Genomic DNA, 17,176 nt, shown 5'->3' on the forward strand with positions numbered 1-17,176 from the left:
TAAACTGTCACTAAGCTGTGCTTATTGAAACAGTTGATATACACCTGGAGCAAACTCCTTATCTCGTCTCAGACTGGTAATAAACAGTTTGGGGACTGGCACCACAGACTCATTTTTAAGTAGCTCTGTTCCTTCCTGACACATAGAACGTGTTTATCTAAAAAATATTCAGTGAGTAAGGCCGTGCTCGGTGGCTCACGCCTGTAATCCCAGCACTTTGGGAGGCCGAGGCAGGTGGATCACGAGGTCAGGAGATCGAGACCATCTTGGCTAACACGGTGAAACCCTGTCTCTACTAAAAATACAAAAAAGTTAGCCGGGCGTGGTGGCGGGTGCCTGTAGTCCCAGCTACTTGGGAGGCTGAGGCAGGAGAATGACGAATGGCATGAACCCGGGAGGTGGAGCTTGCAGTCAGCCAAGATCACGCCACTGGACTCCAGCGTGGGCGACAGAGCGAGACTCCATCTCAAAAAAAAAAAAAAGTTTAGTGGGAAAAGCAAGACATGAAATCGTACATATGCATCGAAACATACACAATGAGATCAAATGCATAATGTCTACACTGACGAGGGAAGGGAAAGGAGCATTTATGGAACTCTAACCATGAGCCCCGCACAGAAGTCTTCTATAGCTGAAGTAGGGGCTAGCAGGCAGGAATGTGAGGGCGTGTACGGAGCCGTAAGAATTCCAGCCTGGCTGGATGGGAGGGGAGGGGTGGGAGTGAAGAGCCATGAGTGCAAATTCAAATTATAAAGACCATCTATGGTCAGCCTAGGAGCCAGGCTCTGGGGCAGCATTTGCAAAGTGTTAAGAGAAACCCCAGCCCTCTAAGATTTTAAAAGGATTTTCCATAAAATCTACTGGGTTGCGTTCTCAAAGAGGTTGAGGAAGGCTGGATTACATACAGTTGCACAGGTGACTTCGCTGGAGGCCTGTTCAGAAACCTTCCTGCTTTGGTGTCCCTTGAGATGGTCAAAGTGTGGGAGAGAGCGCAGGGTACCCAAACTTCTTTGACCAAAGAACCTCTTTTTCAAAGAGCATCTCAGATGGCAGGTGACCCATGAGGTACAGTGTGGGGACCCTGCCTTGGGCCTGGGACCCCAGTCCAAGAAAGTGAGGGATAATGATGAAGGGTAGTGGGGAAACAGCAAGTTGGGGCAGGGGGTCAAATCCAAAGGCACTTTCAGAAGATTCACGCTTCTGCCTGAGCTGGGAGAAGCGCAATTCTGCCTGGCCAGAGTTGAGAACAGCCCACGGGGAGGCAGAATGGGTGTGGTTGAGAACAGGAGTTCTAGAATCAGACCGGCATGGACAGGAATCCCGGTTCTACCTCTTACTGACTGCATGACCTGGGCAAGCTGCTTCGTCTCCTGGGCCTCAGTTTTCCCGGCTGGAAAGGATGGGGGATAATACAATATACTGCCTTGCCTGCTTACTCCCCAGGGTTTATCTTTGTTCCAAGCACAAACCAAAACAGGGACATTTACACTGTGTGCCATGTTTGAACCAACTTACTCGTTCTTTCATTTAAGTAACAATTATCCAAATGCCAACTCTGTGCCACACACTGTGCTCTTCACAGGGGATATAATCGGGGCCAAGACAGAAACAAGACCTTCATGCCCTCTGCCTTCATTATGCCTCATAATATTAAATGATCTTCCAAATAATTACAATGGTCAAAAATGCTACAAGAAAAGCATGGCGGGGGGACTGTGGGAAAGTGTGGTGGGGAACGCGACCTAGCTTGGGAGGTCAGAGAAGGTTTCTATGGTAATGTGATGTTTGGACTCAATCTTAAGGGAGAGTACAGTGAAAGGGGGATGGGTGTTAACTGGGAAAAGCACTTAGGAGAAGGAACAGCATCTGCAAAGACTATGGTGGGGAAAGGATGTGGCTGGATTGATGGTCAGGACTAGATCATGCCAGGCCTTGTGGGGTTCCTGCCCTCTCCTTAGCAAAAGTTCCTAAGCAGGAACTTTTGCTGCCTGCTTAGACCTACATCCTGCCTCCTCTTCCTCCTCTTCTTCAGCACTATGTTATTCTTTCCTCTCCTCCATCTCAACTCTTTCACACCAATTTCTGACTCCATTTTCACCCAAGGACATATTGTTACTCTGTTAGCATCTGTTTTCCCACCCGGGCATGGAAACTCTTGTGGGTAGTGTTTCGTTTCATTATTGAATGAATGTAGGGACACAGTTAGCCTTACAGTACCTTCATTCATATTAGCAAAAAGTACCTATTCTGGGCTGGGTGCAGTGGCTCATGCCTGTAATCCCAGCACTTTGGGAGGCCGATACGGGTGGAATACTTGAAGTCAGGAGTTCGAGACCAGCCTGGCTAACATGGTGAAACCCCATCTCTACTAAAAATACAACAATTAGCCAGGTGTAGTGGCATGTGCCTGTAATCCCAGCTACTTGGGAGGCTGAGGCAGGAGAATTGCTTGAACCCATGAGGCAGAGGTTGCAGTGAGTTGAGATCGTGTCACTGTACTCCAACCTGGGTGACAGAGCGAGACTCTGTCTCAAAAAAAAAAAAAAAAAGTACCCATTCTGGGCAGATGTAGCCCCACAACAGGGCCCATTACAGTTCCTATTTGCCCACTTGGCCGCATACCCTTGTTCAGTGAACAACCTGCCCAGCTGTCCACTGCAGCCCTGAATGAATGAATGAATGAATGGACAAAGGAATGTGATTAAGATGAGTGATAAGCTCTCAGGCAGAGAAAAGATTTGGAATGGGAGTGGAAGCCAGGAGAAGATAAGTCTTATTGAATTTGGAGGAGTGGACAGGTAAGCCACAGACTCCAGCTGCTGGTTCCAGAACCCCCAACACCTATTCTCAGAAGTCAGGCTGTTTGACTGTTTCTGCCTATCCAAGTTCTTACAGTCTCTCCCTGCCCAGGGAACCTCGTATGAGACTTGAGCTGTTTCCTCGAGTGTGACCAGCACCCTGAACTCTGTATACGCACAGAGAGATTATGGGCGCCTCCAAGGTTTTGCCAAGCACAGAAGGCCTTGCGCCTGCTCCTCTTCTTAGCCATATGAGGAGATAGCCAGGCTCTAGACAAAGCAACTTGAGAGCATTTGCTAAACATATCGAGGACTGCAAACGAAAACAGACCCAGCCAAATCCCTTAGTGGGAAGGAGAGGACGCAGAATAAATAGGTGGATGACCAATCCTCCGCTGCCGGAGCCGCCCTGGAAGACTTTCTCAACATGCCGTATTTCCCTGCTTTCTGCCTGTCAGCCCAGCTCCTTCCAGTTCCCAGTCGGCCTTACCATCTCTTTCCTCAACCCCTTTGAGGAAGCAAGACTTATAGCTCTGGGTTAGTCTTGACCAAACGTCTACAAAGGGTTGCTTGTTTGCCTTTTTTTTCCCCCTTTGCTCATGAGCAAATCATCCAAGAAGCCAAAGCTCTGATACTTAAAGGGCCCGAGGTAGGGAACAGACACTGAGGCAGCTCATGAAATGCGATTTGTCACGGATGCTGACAAATCCACGGACAGGCAAGGCCTTGGAAAAATCCTGCCACTAGGGCTGGCCACCTGCCAGCTCTGAAGTCAGTGGAGTTTTGAAGCCTTTCTCATCAGACAGGGAGTTTCCAAGCACAAACCTGGTGTGCTCTCCCCTCAAACGGGAGGTCCCTGGGGTAGCTGTGGAGGCTGCTCCTCTATCAGACCTGAGCTCCCCAAGGGCCGAGTCATGTCTCTCTCTTTAGACTGGGAACACACCAGAAATAGTAATAAAAGAGAAATGGCTACCACTTATTTCATGTTTACCATGTGTCTGAAATGGCTGTGTTTTTTAAAAGAAATATATTAATCCATCTTAATTCTCATAACAACAGTAAGAGAGAAGTCTTTTTTTTTTTTTTTTTTTGGAGACGGAGTCTCGCTCTGTCGCCCAGGCTGGAGTGCAGTGGCCGGATCTCAGCTCACTGCAAGCTCCGCCTCCCGGGTTTACGCCATTCTTCTGCCTCAGCCTACCCAGTAGCTGGGACTACAGGCGCCCGCCACCTCGCCCGGCTAGTTTTTTGTATTTTTTAGTAGAGACGGGGTTTCACCATGTTAGCCAGGATGGTCTCGATCTCCCGACCTCGTGATCCGCCCGTCTCGGCCTCCCAAAGTGCCGGGATTACAGGCTTGAGCCACCGCGCCCGGCCTAAGAGAGAAGTCTTAACGTTATTCTCATTTTCTACATGCAGGGACTGAGACATGGAAGTTGAATAATGTGCTCAAGATTGCACGGCTAGGTGGTGTGGAGGCAGGATTCTCTATCAGACTGAGGACGATACCGGGACAGGGACAGTTCTTCCCCACACCTCTATCAGATTAAGAGTTTGCTGAGGGCCAAGATTGGGCGTCCCTCCTCTGTCCGCCCCTATCTCCCTGTGTGGATCAGAGATAGACCTTATTCAGTGCTGTGCCTGGAGCCTGGGTTGGGACCAGCGAGTTGGCCTGACTACTCTGGATGTGGTTTCTGTTCTTTACAACTCTGAGCTGGTCCCGCAGAAATATGCCCCACAGGGCACAGAAGAACTCAATCTTTTGGAGATAGGGTAGTTATCTGGGATGGCGGTCAGGATGCCAGTGTTTTTTCAAACCTCCAGATGCCTGGATGAGAGGCTCCAATGTGCCTGGGAGCCTGCGGACCCCTATCACAGGGAACATAGCTTCCGGAGCCAGGCCTGGTGCTGCCCAGTGAGCTGGGCATTTCCTTCTGTCCACAGATCACCTCACTCCTGGCTACAAACCCAGCCATGACTTTCTGGAACCTAGCAACTCTCGCAGGAAACAATGGAAACTTCAGTTTTATTCTCCTCCTCTATCATTACTCAAAAGGTTTTCCTCAGAGCTACACACACATAGTTTTCCTCTCCACCCATCAGCCTGGGGCTGCCCTGGAAATTTCAGGCAAAAGAGGGGAGCTGAGAGTAGGCAATGGAGAGGCCCGGGGACTTGGTGCTGTTTGCTGCCTGCCGCTGGGTCGGAGACAGATCATAGGGCTGTGATTTTACCATCTACCAGAGCATCTGTGATGGGGCTTTGGCAGGGTCTGTCTGTGTCTGGGCCTGGGTGTGTGAGTTGGTGTGGTTCTGGCTCTGGGGCTGTGATTTATGTAACTCAAAGTTGGTGTGTGAGTGATTTACATGGAAAATGGTGCAGGTGGGGCGGGCAGCTCAGTTCAGTACCCAGTGCCCACTATGAGGCACTGTGATTAGTGGGTGAGAACAGGTAAAAAATTCAGGCTGAGGCTGGGTGCGGCGGCTCACGCCTGTAATCCTAGCACTTTGGGAGGCCAAGGCGGGCAGATTATGAGCTCAGGAATTCGAGACCAGACTGGCCACATGGTGAAACCTCCCATCTCTACTAAAAATAAAAAAATTAGCGAGGCCTGGTGGCGCACCTGTAATCCCAGCTATTCAGGAGGCTGAGGCGGAGAATCGCTTGAACCCGGAGGCGGAGGTTGCAGTGAGCCAAGATCATACCACCGCACTCCAGCCTGGGGATAAAGCAAGATTCCTTCTCAAACAAACAAACAAACAAACAAAAACAGGCTGGTTAGCGTTCAGGCCATGACGTGGGCCTGTGTGTGAAATGTGCGTGCCTGTGAGGAATCTGTGTGAAAAGGCGTCCTCCCGCTCAGTGACTTGTTGGGATGTATGCGTGAGTCTGTGTGGCATGAGAACAAGCCTATGAGGGGCTCAGTGTAGTGTGAGGGCTGTCCCCTGTGTCCCTGGTGGAGGTGAGAGTCTGGAAGCGAGTTAAGTGTGCGTGTGAGCCGGTGAGGATTGTTCGTACTTGAGAGTTGGGTCCAGAGTGTGAAAGTGTTCCCGGGTAGCGCACGAGTGTGTTCGTGCAGTAAAGTTATGATATGAAGGTGTTCTTAGGTGTGGAAGCTGGCGTGCACGTGTGGCACGGAGTGCCAGCTGCGTGCGTATGAGCGTGGGAAGTAGATCCCGGGGTCCTCAAAAGCTGCGCGAGTGGAGTCGGCCGTGCCGGGCGTGCAGGGGCGTGGAAGTCGGCCGGGCGCGCGGGGAAGCGGGGGAGCCGGGGATCGGGGAGGAGAGAGCGACTGGCCCGGCGGCCCCATACCATGCCCGGGTCCCAGGCCCCCGGTCCCCCGCCCCGTCCCATCCCACACTCCAGGCCGGGTTTGGCGGGGAGCCGGGCCGGGCCGCGGCTCGCGCGGAGGGGGCTGGGGGCCCAGACAAAGGCCCAGTGGGCTGCGCGGCCGGCTGGGGCGAGCACGGCCCGCGGCCCGGGGGCGGTCCGGGGGCGGGGCCTGGCCCTCCGGGGAGGGGCGGTCCGGGGGCGGGGCCGGCGCCGCGGGGGCGGGGCGGGCGGGGAGGAAAGAGGGCGGTGGAGAGCGGGCCGCGCTGTCCAGAGCTGGCCGGCGAGCGGGCGGCGCGGAGCTAGCGAGCGAGAGAGCGGCGCGGGCCGGGCCATGGGGCGGCGGGCGACGGGCGCGCTGCTGCTGGCGCTGCTGCTGCACGGGCGGCTGCTCGCGGTGAGTGTGCGGGGCGGAGGGGCGGGGAGCGGGAGGCGGTCGGGCTGGGGCCGTCCGGGTCCCGCTCGCTGCGCCCGCCAACTTGGCTGGGGCGCCCAAGGCTGCGCGGCGGGGATTCTGGCCCGGGACGGCGGCGCCCGCCGGGGACCCCGGGCCGGCGCCGCCCTGCGGCATGGGGCTAATCCAGGGGGACCACCAGTCGGGACCCTGCGTGGGGCCGGGGGCGGGATTGGCCCGCGTGGGAGCCCGTGGGTCTCTCGGCCACGTTGCCGAGTGTCGGAGTCTCGCTGGGCATGGTCCGGCCTACCATTCCTGGGGACCAGGAGGGGAAACTTTGAGCAGGGTGGGAACTTGGCAGGACGAGGGAACCCTTCTGCGCCAGCTTGGCAGAAGGGCCACTCAGTGGTGATGGGGACCCTATGAGTTTCGCTGAAACTTTACCACGCCGTCTATCACCTGGGGGAGCTTGGAGCCAGGTAGGCACAAGCAAAACTTTTGGGACAGAGCTGAAGCTTGTGTGGAACACCCACGGGCCTTGGAGTCATACAGCCCAAGAGTTGAATCAATCCCTGCCTTTCACTGAGTAACTGTGACCTGGGGCAAGCTAGTTAACCTCTCTGAGGCCAGCCCCACGTGGGTCAAGGGAACTCAAAATACACGGTCTCAAAATACATAGCTGCAGGGCGCTGCTGGACCGGGTGGAATGAGCTGCAAAGTGTGTGGGGAAGGGATGCAGTGCACCCTTAGGGGACCCGAGTTCCCCAGCTTTCCTCTTCGCAGGTCTCCTAGAGGCAGGGAGAGGCCTGCCCTTGCAGTCTAGTCGCCTACTCTGAGCTTAGGTGGAGGAAAAGGGAATTCTAGGTTCAGGAATCCTGAGGCTTAGAAGGCACTTGGCCAGTAGAGGCCCTGAGGACCTGAGTGAACTTGAGGAGGACTGGGCGGGGTCAATGGGCAGGGAGCTAGTGGCAGATGTGGGTGGGGGCACATCTGGGGAGCCGAGCCTACCGTGGGGAGCCACAGAGCCAACCCCACTCTGTTTGAGGTGCTCCTAGGCAGTCCGCATACCTGCCCCCCTGTTCTCTGAGCCAAGACAGGGACTTTTCTAACCAGGCTGGTGTTTACCCAGGGACTGCCTGCCTGGCCTCACCTTGCCGGCTTTGTCGCACCTCTGCCCTCCTGAGTCACTCGTCATCCACCCACCCAGACCTGGCTCCTCACTGCTCTTGCCCCACCCACCCAGCACTTCTCCTCCCCCACCCCCACTCTGGGCAGCCTCCTCTGTTGTCCTCCTGTTTCAGCCTCTCACCCCGAAATATTCAGCAGGGCCATCCAGTAGCTCCCTAGTCTTGACCTGAACTTGCACTCCCAGTCCTGACTTTTACTTTTCCCAAGGCACCAACTTAGCATGTGGGATGTTTTCCGAGGCCCAACGGTCTTTCCTGACCTTCCCCCAGCTCTGCCCCCTGATGAGGGGCTCCTCCGTGCCTCCGTGCCCAGGCGCGGTAGGATGGCGATGGGTGGAGTTGTTTGCTGTGTGCATGAGGAATTTCCACAGACATTCCTGGACCGCGGCAGATCATCTCATTCACTTGTTCATTCAACAGATAATCACTGAGCGACATTCCATGGCAGTCACCGGGAGTACAGGGGTTCGTTCTTTGGCAGATATTTGCCATGCACCTACTGTGTGCCAGTGAACCAATGAACCTGGTGCGATGCTAGGGGCTGGGGTGGTGTGGACCAGCAAGGACAGGCCCTGTCTGTGCCTTTCCAAAACTCACAGGCTGGTGGACTGTAATTTAGACAAATAAACAGGCAGCTCCAATCCTGTGGGATTAGAGAGCCTTCTCAGCAACACATGGACGGTCGCTGTCCCACCCCAGGCTGCTGGTGGTGGGCTGGAAAGAGCTTGGCCCCTGAAGTCTCTTTATAAAATTCTTTTCAAAAAGTTTCTCAGGCCGGGTGCGGTGGCTCATGCCTGTAATCCCAGCACTTTGGGAGGCCAGGGCGGGCAGATCACGAGGTCAGGAGTTCGAGACCAGCCTGGCCAACATAGTGAAACCCCTTCTCTACTAAAAATACAAAAATTAGCCAGGTGTGGTGGCATACGCCTGTAGTCCCAGCTACTCGGGAGGCTGAGGTAGGAGAATCACTTGAACCCGGGAGGCGGAGGTTACAGTTAGCGAGACCATACCATTGCACTCCAGCCTAGGTGACAGAGTGAGACTCCATCTCAAAACAATAAAAAGTTTTTTGGGGGCTGGGTGTGGTGGCACACGCCTGTAATCCCAGCACTTTGGGAGGCCGAGGCAGGCGGATCATGAGGTCAGGAGTTCGAGACTAGCTTGGCCAGCACAGTGAAACCCTGTCTCTACTAAAAATACAAAAAATTAGCCAGGCATGGTGGCACGTGCCTATAGTCCCAAGTACTCAGGAGGCTGAGGCTGCAGAATTGCTTGAACCCGGTGGGCGGAGGTTGCAGTGAGCTGAGATCGTGCAACTGCACTCCAGTCTGGGTGACAGAGCAAGACTCCATCTCAAAAAAAAAAAAAAAGAGGGCGTCACACTTTGTTGCCCAGGCTGGTCTCAAACTCCTGGCCTCAAGTGGTCCTCTCGCCTGACAGGCATGAACCACCATGCCTTGCCTTCCCCTGAAGTCTTATAGACCCAAGGTTGAGTCTCAGGGCTGCCGTTTCTGGCTGTGTGATCTGGGGCAAATTCCTCTCTCAGCCTTAAAGTTTCCACGTCTGTACAGTGGGGTTGAGGAGTTTGTTGCAAGTCAAAAATGAGATCAGTTCCTAGCCGAGAGTCCCAGCACGCCTTGGACCCTCCTTGCCTGCTGCCCTTCAGTTCAGTCCGGAGCCAGTGGCAGATGGGGAAGGGTTGGGCACAGGAGCAGGGTGAGATGGGCCTTAGGGAGCTCAAGACCTCCCCGGGACGGGGGACAGGACCGTAGGAAGCTGGTCTGTGATTAAGTGTGGGTGTAATTTCAGCTGTTGGGAGGTGAGGAGGCTTGCTGGAGGAGGGGGCTGGGCCTGGGTGACTCGGCAGGCCTTGGCCTGCTGACCCCTTTGGGGCGGCCCTGCGGGGGACAGGCGTCTTGAGGGAGCCGGTGGTGATTAAGGTGTTTTCCAGGGCCGAGGAGGGAAGTCGCTGAGATACCTGTTTCCTGCCTCAGCTGGATTTCCTCGCTGGGGAGGCTGCCAGCTGAACTGGAGGAGCCTCCCCTTCCTGGCGGTCCCTCAGCCCTCCCCTCCACGCAGCCAGCTGCTCTGTCCTCTGACACTAGCCTACTCCATACCTGCAGCCAGGACAGGATGGGGTTTTGAGTGTGTCCTGGACTTTCCTGGAGGGAAGGAGGGCAGGTTGCGGGTCTGTCTGCGGGGTGGAGGCTGGAAGGGGCGGAGATGGACCACCCCCCCATCCCTTAGGCCCAGTTCCCCGTGTCTGGGGAGTTGTGGCCCCTGCCTGGCTTGGCCCAGGCCTGTTCTCAGGCTGAGTGCAGACAAGTTGGGATCTGTGGGTCTGAGGCCCTGCCCGGGAGACGGTGGAAAGAAGGTGGCAGGAGGTGACTGGGTTCAGGGCCTGGAAGACGTGTGAGCAAAGTAGAGAGGAAGGAGCTCTTGGGGTGCCAGGCTGGATGATGACAAAGTAATACGGATACTTCATACTTACCCAGCACCCACTGTCTGCTCTGAATTTCTCAGCGAATCCTCCCATTCACCTGTGTTTCCTGCTCACCACCTCCCTGCGATGCTCAGAATTAGGTCCCAGCCCCTGACTTAATATAGCCTACGAGGCCCTGCAGGACCCGGCCTCCTGCCACCTGCCCCTCTCAAACTCCTCCAGCTACACTGGTCTTTTCTTTTTTATTTTCTATTGTTTGTTATTTTTTTTTTTTTTTTTGAGACAGGGTCTCACACCGTCACCCAGGCTGGAGTGCAGTGGCACAGTCACAGCTCACTGCCGCCTCAACCTCCTGAGCTCAGGTGATCCTCCCACCTCAGCCCCCTGAGTAGCTGGGACTACAGACACCCTCCTCTACGCCTGGCTAATTTTTGTATTTTTTATAGAGACAGAGTTTTGCCATGTTCCCCCAGGCAGGTCTCAAACTCCTGGGCTCTAATGATCCACCCCCCTCGGCCTCCCAAAGTGTTAGGATTATAGGCGTGAGCCACTGCACCCAGCCTTTTCTTTTCCGATGAATATACAAATTTAAAACAAATAGAGATGGGGTCTCATTATATTGCCCAGGCTGGTCCCGAACTCTTTAACTCAAGCTATCCTCCCACCTCGGCCTTCCGAAGTGCTAGGATTACAGGCATGGGCCACCTCGCCTGACCGTTCTTGTTTCTTGAGCATGTGAAACACACTCCCACCTTAGGGTCTCTGCGTCTGCTGTTCCTTCTGCCTGGAACACTTGTCCCTGTAATATCCACATGACCCGCTCCCTCTCCTTCTTCAGGTCCTTACCACTCTGCCCATAATGGCTGTCTCCTTAAACTGCTTTATTTTTGTTCTCACAATCATCTGACCTGCATTTGTCTGTATTTGTTTATGTGTTTGTCTGCCTCCTCCTGCTCAGTTTAAGTTCCACGAGAACAGGATCTCATCTGTTTTTGTCCACTGCTGTGTCTTTAGCACCTGGCAGGTAGTAAATGCTTAGTGAATATATTTGTTGAATGTTTTAAGCTATAGCTACTAACCTGATCCCCATTCTCTAAGCAGAGGACATTGAGGCACTGAGAGGTTACGTAACTTGCCCAGTGGCTTACATATCCACACACTCAGAGATGCTATGAGCCAAGTTTTGAATCCAGACGAAGCTCTCCTAATCACTCCACCTACTGCCCCATGTGCGTGTGATGGGCAGTCAGTAGATATTGCTACAACTTGTCACTGATGTTGATTAAGAACTCTGGTCTCAAGTAGTAAAGGGGCTACCTCAGGCAAGGAATATCAGGATTGGCTTGGGAACAGAAGCTCTTTAGTGTGGGTGTGCCTCAGTGTCCATGGGGTCTCCTGGGGATGCCTGTGCCTGGGCTGGGGAAGCCTAGGAACTAAACTCTAGGGTGGTCATTTTTAGGTTTGTTAATTCATTAGCGTCCTCTTCAGATATTCCCCGGGACTCTACAGGGAGTGGAATTTATCCAGGGGCTTTTAGGCCTGAGTGGGCCAGGCTGGCCCTGCCTAGTGTGGGAGGTCAGGGGCCCCTGCCCCTGCCATGCTGCTGGTGGGGGAAGGGGAAGAGCACCCTCCTGGTTGTCCTGCATGGAGCCTGCACTGTTTTTTTCTGGCTGTTCCCTGGGGGCTCAAGGTTTAGCATGAGTCTGCACAGCTTCAAGGGCTGCCTGGCCTTGGGGTGAGAGGCTCAGGAGGGAGGGCAGGAGGGCCTGCCCAGGCTATGGAAAGATCTGGAGCAATGATTCAGAGGCCACTTGGAGGCCAGACGTGTGGGATCTGCACCCTCAGACCACTTGGGGTATATGGGAAGGGTTCCCAGCCCTGGCCTGTTGCCCCCCTCCCCTCCACCCAATCCAGTCCCAGCTGCAAGGGGTCAGGCTGGAGGAGGAAGTGAATATGACTCGGTTCCCCGGCAGCTTCCCAAGGATCTGCTGGGCCCACCTCTCCCCGTCCCAGGGCCTACCCTGGCCTTTCCCTCCTCTCGCTCCTGCTCCTGCCAAGAAGAGGGAGGCTGCACCGAGGGTCCCGGCCCTGCTGGAATGTTGCCTCGGCCTGGGCCTTGGCCTCTTTGGCCCTGCCACCCCCTCCTGCTCCCAGGGCCAGCTGCCCCAGCGCCCAGAGCTGGCTGACTGAAACCCAGAAGTATGTGTGGAACTCACTTCGCGGGGAGCCGCCGGCCTCACTGCCCAGCCCGGTGGCGTCAGGGCTGTGTCAATAGCAGCCTTGAGAGGGGTGTGGCTCGTGGCTGCTGGGGGTGGCTGGGTTGGGGGTGCTGTCATGAAAGCCCTGAGAACAAGGTGGCTCTTTGAGGCCTGGGATTGTGGGGCCTTTGAGTCTCGCTGCCCCCAGAACCACCCTCCCTTCCCTTCCATGATGCTCATCTGTGCCAGGCCTGCAGGGACCTCAGAGCATCCCTGGGGGCATCTGTGGCATCCTGAGATAGCCTTAGGACCAGCTCCTAGCTCCTGACCAGAGCCCATTCCCTGAGCCATGGAGGAGGGTGTTCTGTTGCTCTGGGTTTTAGGGGGAGTATCTGGTGCACAAAGCCTTACAGAGTGTATTGAATGAATGAATGAACAAATGATGTATGTGATTAAGCATTTGTTAAAATTCATTTCACAGGCCGGGCGCGGTGGCTCACGCCTGTAATCCCAGCACTTTGGGAGGCCAAGGCGGGTGGATCACGAGGTCAGGAATCGAGACCATCCTGGCTAACACGGTGAAACCCTGTCTCTACTAAAAATACAAAAAATTAGCCGGGCATGGTGGTGGGCGCCTGTACTCCCAGCTACTCGGGAGGCTGAGGCAGGAGAATGGCATGAACCCAGGAGGTGGAGCTTGCAATGAGCCGGGATTGCACCACTGCACTCCAGCCTGGGCGACAGAGCAAGGCTCTGTCTCAAAAAAAAAAAAAAAAAAAAAAAAAATCATTTCACAAATATTTGTGGGGCATCTTCTATGTTAATTTATTTGTGTCTGACTGTGTTCTAGATCGTTTTTTGTTTTTTTGGTTTTGAATGGTGTCTCACTCTGTTGCCCAGGCTGGAGTGCAGTGGTATGATCTCGCCTCACTGCAACCTCCGCCCCCCAGGTTCAAGAGATTCTCCTGCCTGAGCCTCCTAGGTAGCTGGGATTATAGGCGCACACCACCATGTCCAGCTAATTTTTGTATTTTTAGTAGAAATGGGGTTTCACCATGTTGGCCAGGCTGGTCTTGAACTCCTGACCTCAAGTGATCCGCCCACCTTGGCCTCCCAAAGCGCTGGGATTACAGGCATGAGCCACCGCACCCGGCCTGTTCTAGATCTTGAGGTTACCTCAGAGAATAAAAATGTCAGATTCCTTTCTCTCATGTCACTTGCATTATAGCTAGTGCAGAAAGACAGACAATAAATGAAATACAACAGGTGGTGACAAGTGCTCAGAAGAAAAAATAAAACAGGGAAGAGGGCAGTGAGTGATGAGGCGGGGTAGGGTGGGGTGGTAGGAAAAGCCTCTGATAAGATAAATTTGAACTGAAGGAGACCTGAAGTAAATGAGCGGGTAAGCCTCGCAGATATCAATGGAAAGGGCATTCCAGGCAGAGGGCACAGCTAGTGCAGAGGCCCAGAGGTGGGAGTGTCCTTGGCATGTCTGTGGAAAAGCAAGGAGGCCCGTGGGGCTGGAGCAACATCAGTGAGGGGGAATGTGGTGGACACAGCAGGCAGGGGGGTAGCAGAGGGTGATTGGCAGAGCCTTGGCCATGGGAAGGACCTTGGATTTGCGCCTGAGTGAATTGAGAAGTCACTGAAGGGGCCTGGTGTTACATAGGATTGCTCTGGCTGCTGTGTGGAGAGGAGCACCGGGAGGGTCCAGGGGAAGGGCAAGGAGGCCGTGACCCAGGACAGACGATGGGAGCTCGAGCCAGGACCACAGAAGTGGGAGGTGGTTGAATCCCCAGTACATTTTGAAGATGGGTCACCAGGATTTGCTAGTGGGTTGGATGTGGGGTGGGACGGAAAGAGAGGAGTCCGAGATGCCTCCACAGTCTTTGGCTTCAGCATCCCGAAGGATGGAGCTGCCACTACCTGAGATGGGAGAACTCCAGGAGGAGCTGGCTTAGGAGGAAGATCAAGAATGGCAGGAGATGGAGTCCAGAATTCTCAGAACAGTTAATTTATTTTGTGTCTTCTCTTACGATCTTTTGTTTGGACAATAAAAATTCTTAAAAAAAAAAAAAAGGGGCAGGTGGGCCAGGAGTGGTGGCTCACACCTGTAATCCCAACACTTTGGGAGACCAAGGTAGGAGGCTCACTTGAGCCCAGGAGGCGGAGGCTGCAGTGAACCATGATCTTGCCACTGTATTCCAGCCTGGGTGATAGAGCAAGACCCTGTCTCTTAAAAAAAAAAAAAAAAAAAGAGAGAGAGAAAAAGAATGGAAAGTGATGGAGGGGACAGCGTGGGTGGGGGGTTGGACTGGCTCACATGCCTGGCAGTCATCCCTCTACCCATTTCCAGCCAGGAGCTCCCCCGTCCCCGCCCAAGCTGGGGCCTCTGCATTGGCTTGTGGTGTAGGTGGAGGAGATCTTGCTGAGTGTTCATTTGTGGAGTTGCAGACTCTGCCTTAGAACTCCACAGCCGGAGCTCATGGCTTATAGGTTTATTCTTACCCCCTCATCTAGAGTGGAAGCTCCATGAGGGCAGGGACTTGGCTTTGTTCATTGCTGTTTGCCTGGTGCTAGGCAGATAGTAGGTGAACACGTTAAAAATTCAAATGAGGTGGCTCACAACCTGTAATCCCAGCACTTTGGGAGGCCGAGGCAGGCGGATCATCTGAGGTCAGGAGTTCGAGACCAGCCTGACCACCATGAAGAAATCCCATCTCTACTAAAAATAATAATAAAAAAAAAATCAGCCAGGCATAGTGGCGCATGCCTGTAATCCCAGCTACTCAGGAGGCTGAGGCAGGAGAATCAATCACCTGAACCCGGGAGGCGGAGGTTGCAGTGAGCCGAGATCGCACCATTGTACTCCAGCCTGGGCAACAAGAGCAAAACTCCGTCTCAAAAAAAAAAAAAAAATTCAAGTGAATAAAGGATGGGCGCAGTGGCTCACGCCTGTGATCCCAGCACTTTGGGAGGCCAAGGCAAGCAAATCACTTGAGGTAAGGAGTTCGAGACCAGCCTGGCCAATGTGGTGAAAGTCCATCTCTACTAAAAATAAAAAAAAGTTAGCTGGGTGTGGTGGTGCATGCCTGTAGTCCCAGCTTTCGGGAGGCTGAGGCAGGAGAATCGCTTGAACCTGGGAAGTGGAGGTTGCAGTGAGCTGAGTCATGCCATTGCACTCCAGCTTGGGCGTCATAGGGAGACTCTGTCTCAAAACAACAAACAAACAAAAAAATTCAAGTGAACAAATTAATGGCTTTGAGGAAGCCAGCAGGCCAAGAAGGGCCAGGTTCCTTGCTGAGATTGGAAAGGGGCGTGCTCTGGCCCCTGTACTTGGAAGCTGCCTGCCCAGCCATGCTCTCTGCAGGGCCCCAGATGTGGGACAAGCTGGGATGACCACTCTGCCATTTTTGACTTGTCTGTGTCCTCACTGGTTTCAGAGCCCCTTCCCTGGGCACTATGGTCAAGGGAAAGATGTGGGCTCAAAAGGCCCTGCCTTCACGTCTTGGCCCAGCCCTGACTGGCTCTGTGACCTTGGGCAAGTTGCTTTACCTCTCTGAGCCTCAGTCAACTGTGAAATGGGGAGGCCTGCTTCCTGGTGGTTGTGAAGTCTCAGTGCCTGGAATGCGGCAGGTATTTGACACTCTGTGATTGCACTAAGTCTTGTTCCTGCTAAAGGCAAGGCCGGTGGAGTATCTGAGGCAGGGTTCCCAGGGCCCAGCTGGGCACGCCTTTTCTATGACCCAGGTCCTGTACTAGGCTTGTTGAATGAATGGCTGTGTAAGGGATTGTCCATTCCCTGGGCCTCTTTCTCAGTCTCAGAGCTCTGGGTGTAACTGCCTCTGATCTGCCACTGCCCCTCCTTCCTCTACCGAGGCCGCAGCTGTAGGACAGAGTCCACCCTTCCACCCTGATTGCTCCTTCCTGGACTGGGAGAAGGAGGGGGGTACACCCCAGGGTGTGGCCTGGGAAAGGCTAGAGCCTTTGGACGCCTTGTCCCCTTCCCAGATGTGTGCAGTTGGTGGGCTCTGAGCAACAGGAGATGTGGCCAAGTGGCTCCCATGGGTGCAGAAAGGATGTTCATGCATCCTGAGGGTAGCGACGGCGGGAGGGTGGGGGACGTCCTGGGACCCCATCCTAGCCCTATCCCTGCTCCAGCCTACACTGGAAGAGGCAGGACCTTGCCTGGGAAGCTCTGGGCAAACCCATAGTTGGTCCTTACTTGGTGGGGTGTGGGGCTGCTTGACTCTGAATCTGGCTCCCGTGGGCTCAGAGAAACAGCAGGACTCAGGAGAGAGAGACACACAGGCCTGGCGATCTCGCCCCACCCCCTCCTATGCTTTGGGTTCGGGCTGTGGGTTAGAGATGTGTCCCCTCCCCACCAGGCAGGTCACACCTAGGTGTTTTTTAACGTTTGGACTCTTTCCCCATCTTTCTCCCATTCCAGTCAGTGGGGAAGGGGAGGCCTGGCTGGGGCCTGAGCCTGGGGAGGACTTCAGAGGTGGCCTTGGGTCACCCCACAGATGCTTCTCCACGGGTGGGGCTGGGATTCCCAGCTGCCTCTGGCCCCTTCCCAGCCCACCTCCGGGTCCCTGCCCCCACCTCCCCACTCCCCGCGCCTGCCCATGCCTCTCTCCCAGGAAGCCAGCTCCGGCCCCCACCTCCTGGTCCTGGGCTCCCCTCCTAACTAACCCCAGCTGACTCAACCCTCTCCTTGTTTGGCGTTTCCAATTTTCAAATAGTTGGGAACTGGGATCATGCCTCTTCTTGGAACCCTCGCTGGGCTGGATGGATTGAAATTCTGGCCTCATAAATCCCAGCCCTAGTG

At 54.5% G+C, this 17,176-nt stretch overlaps 1 protein-coding gene and 1 long non-coding RNA gene across 3 annotated transcripts in view; both read left to right on the forward strand.

Moving 5' to 3' along the window:
- Positions 1-6,311: 6,311 nt before the first annotated feature.
- The window catches only part of HSPG2 (heparan sulfate proteoglycan 2), a 117,192-nt gene continuing 106,327 nt past the window's right edge, over positions 6,312-17,176 (forward strand). The window contains exon 1 of one of the 2 annotated variants that reach the window (XM_077970757.1): positions 6,312-6,520. In XM_077970757.1, coding sequence (XP_077826883.1) covers positions 6,458-6,520 — 63 coding nt within the window. In that variant the 5' untranslated portion in view covers positions 6,312-6,457. The remainder of the gene's footprint in view (positions 6,521-17,176) is intronic. The other variant, XM_077970751.1, reaches the window with a different exon arrangement.
- On the forward strand, positions 9,028-14,424 carry LOC144335442 (uncharacterized). The gene is made up of 2 exons (XR_013406295.1): positions 9,028-10,689; positions 13,479-14,424. It is a non-coding gene; the product is annotated as an uncharacterized LOC144335442 (long non-coding RNA).

The sequence above is a fragment of the Macaca mulatta genome, chromosome 1 (genome assembly GCF_049350105.2).
Source record: "Macaca mulatta isolate MMU2019108-1 chromosome 1, T2T-MMU8v2.0, whole genome shotgun sequence".
NCBI lineage: Eukaryota > Metazoa > Chordata > Mammalia > Primates > Cercopithecidae > Macaca > Macaca mulatta.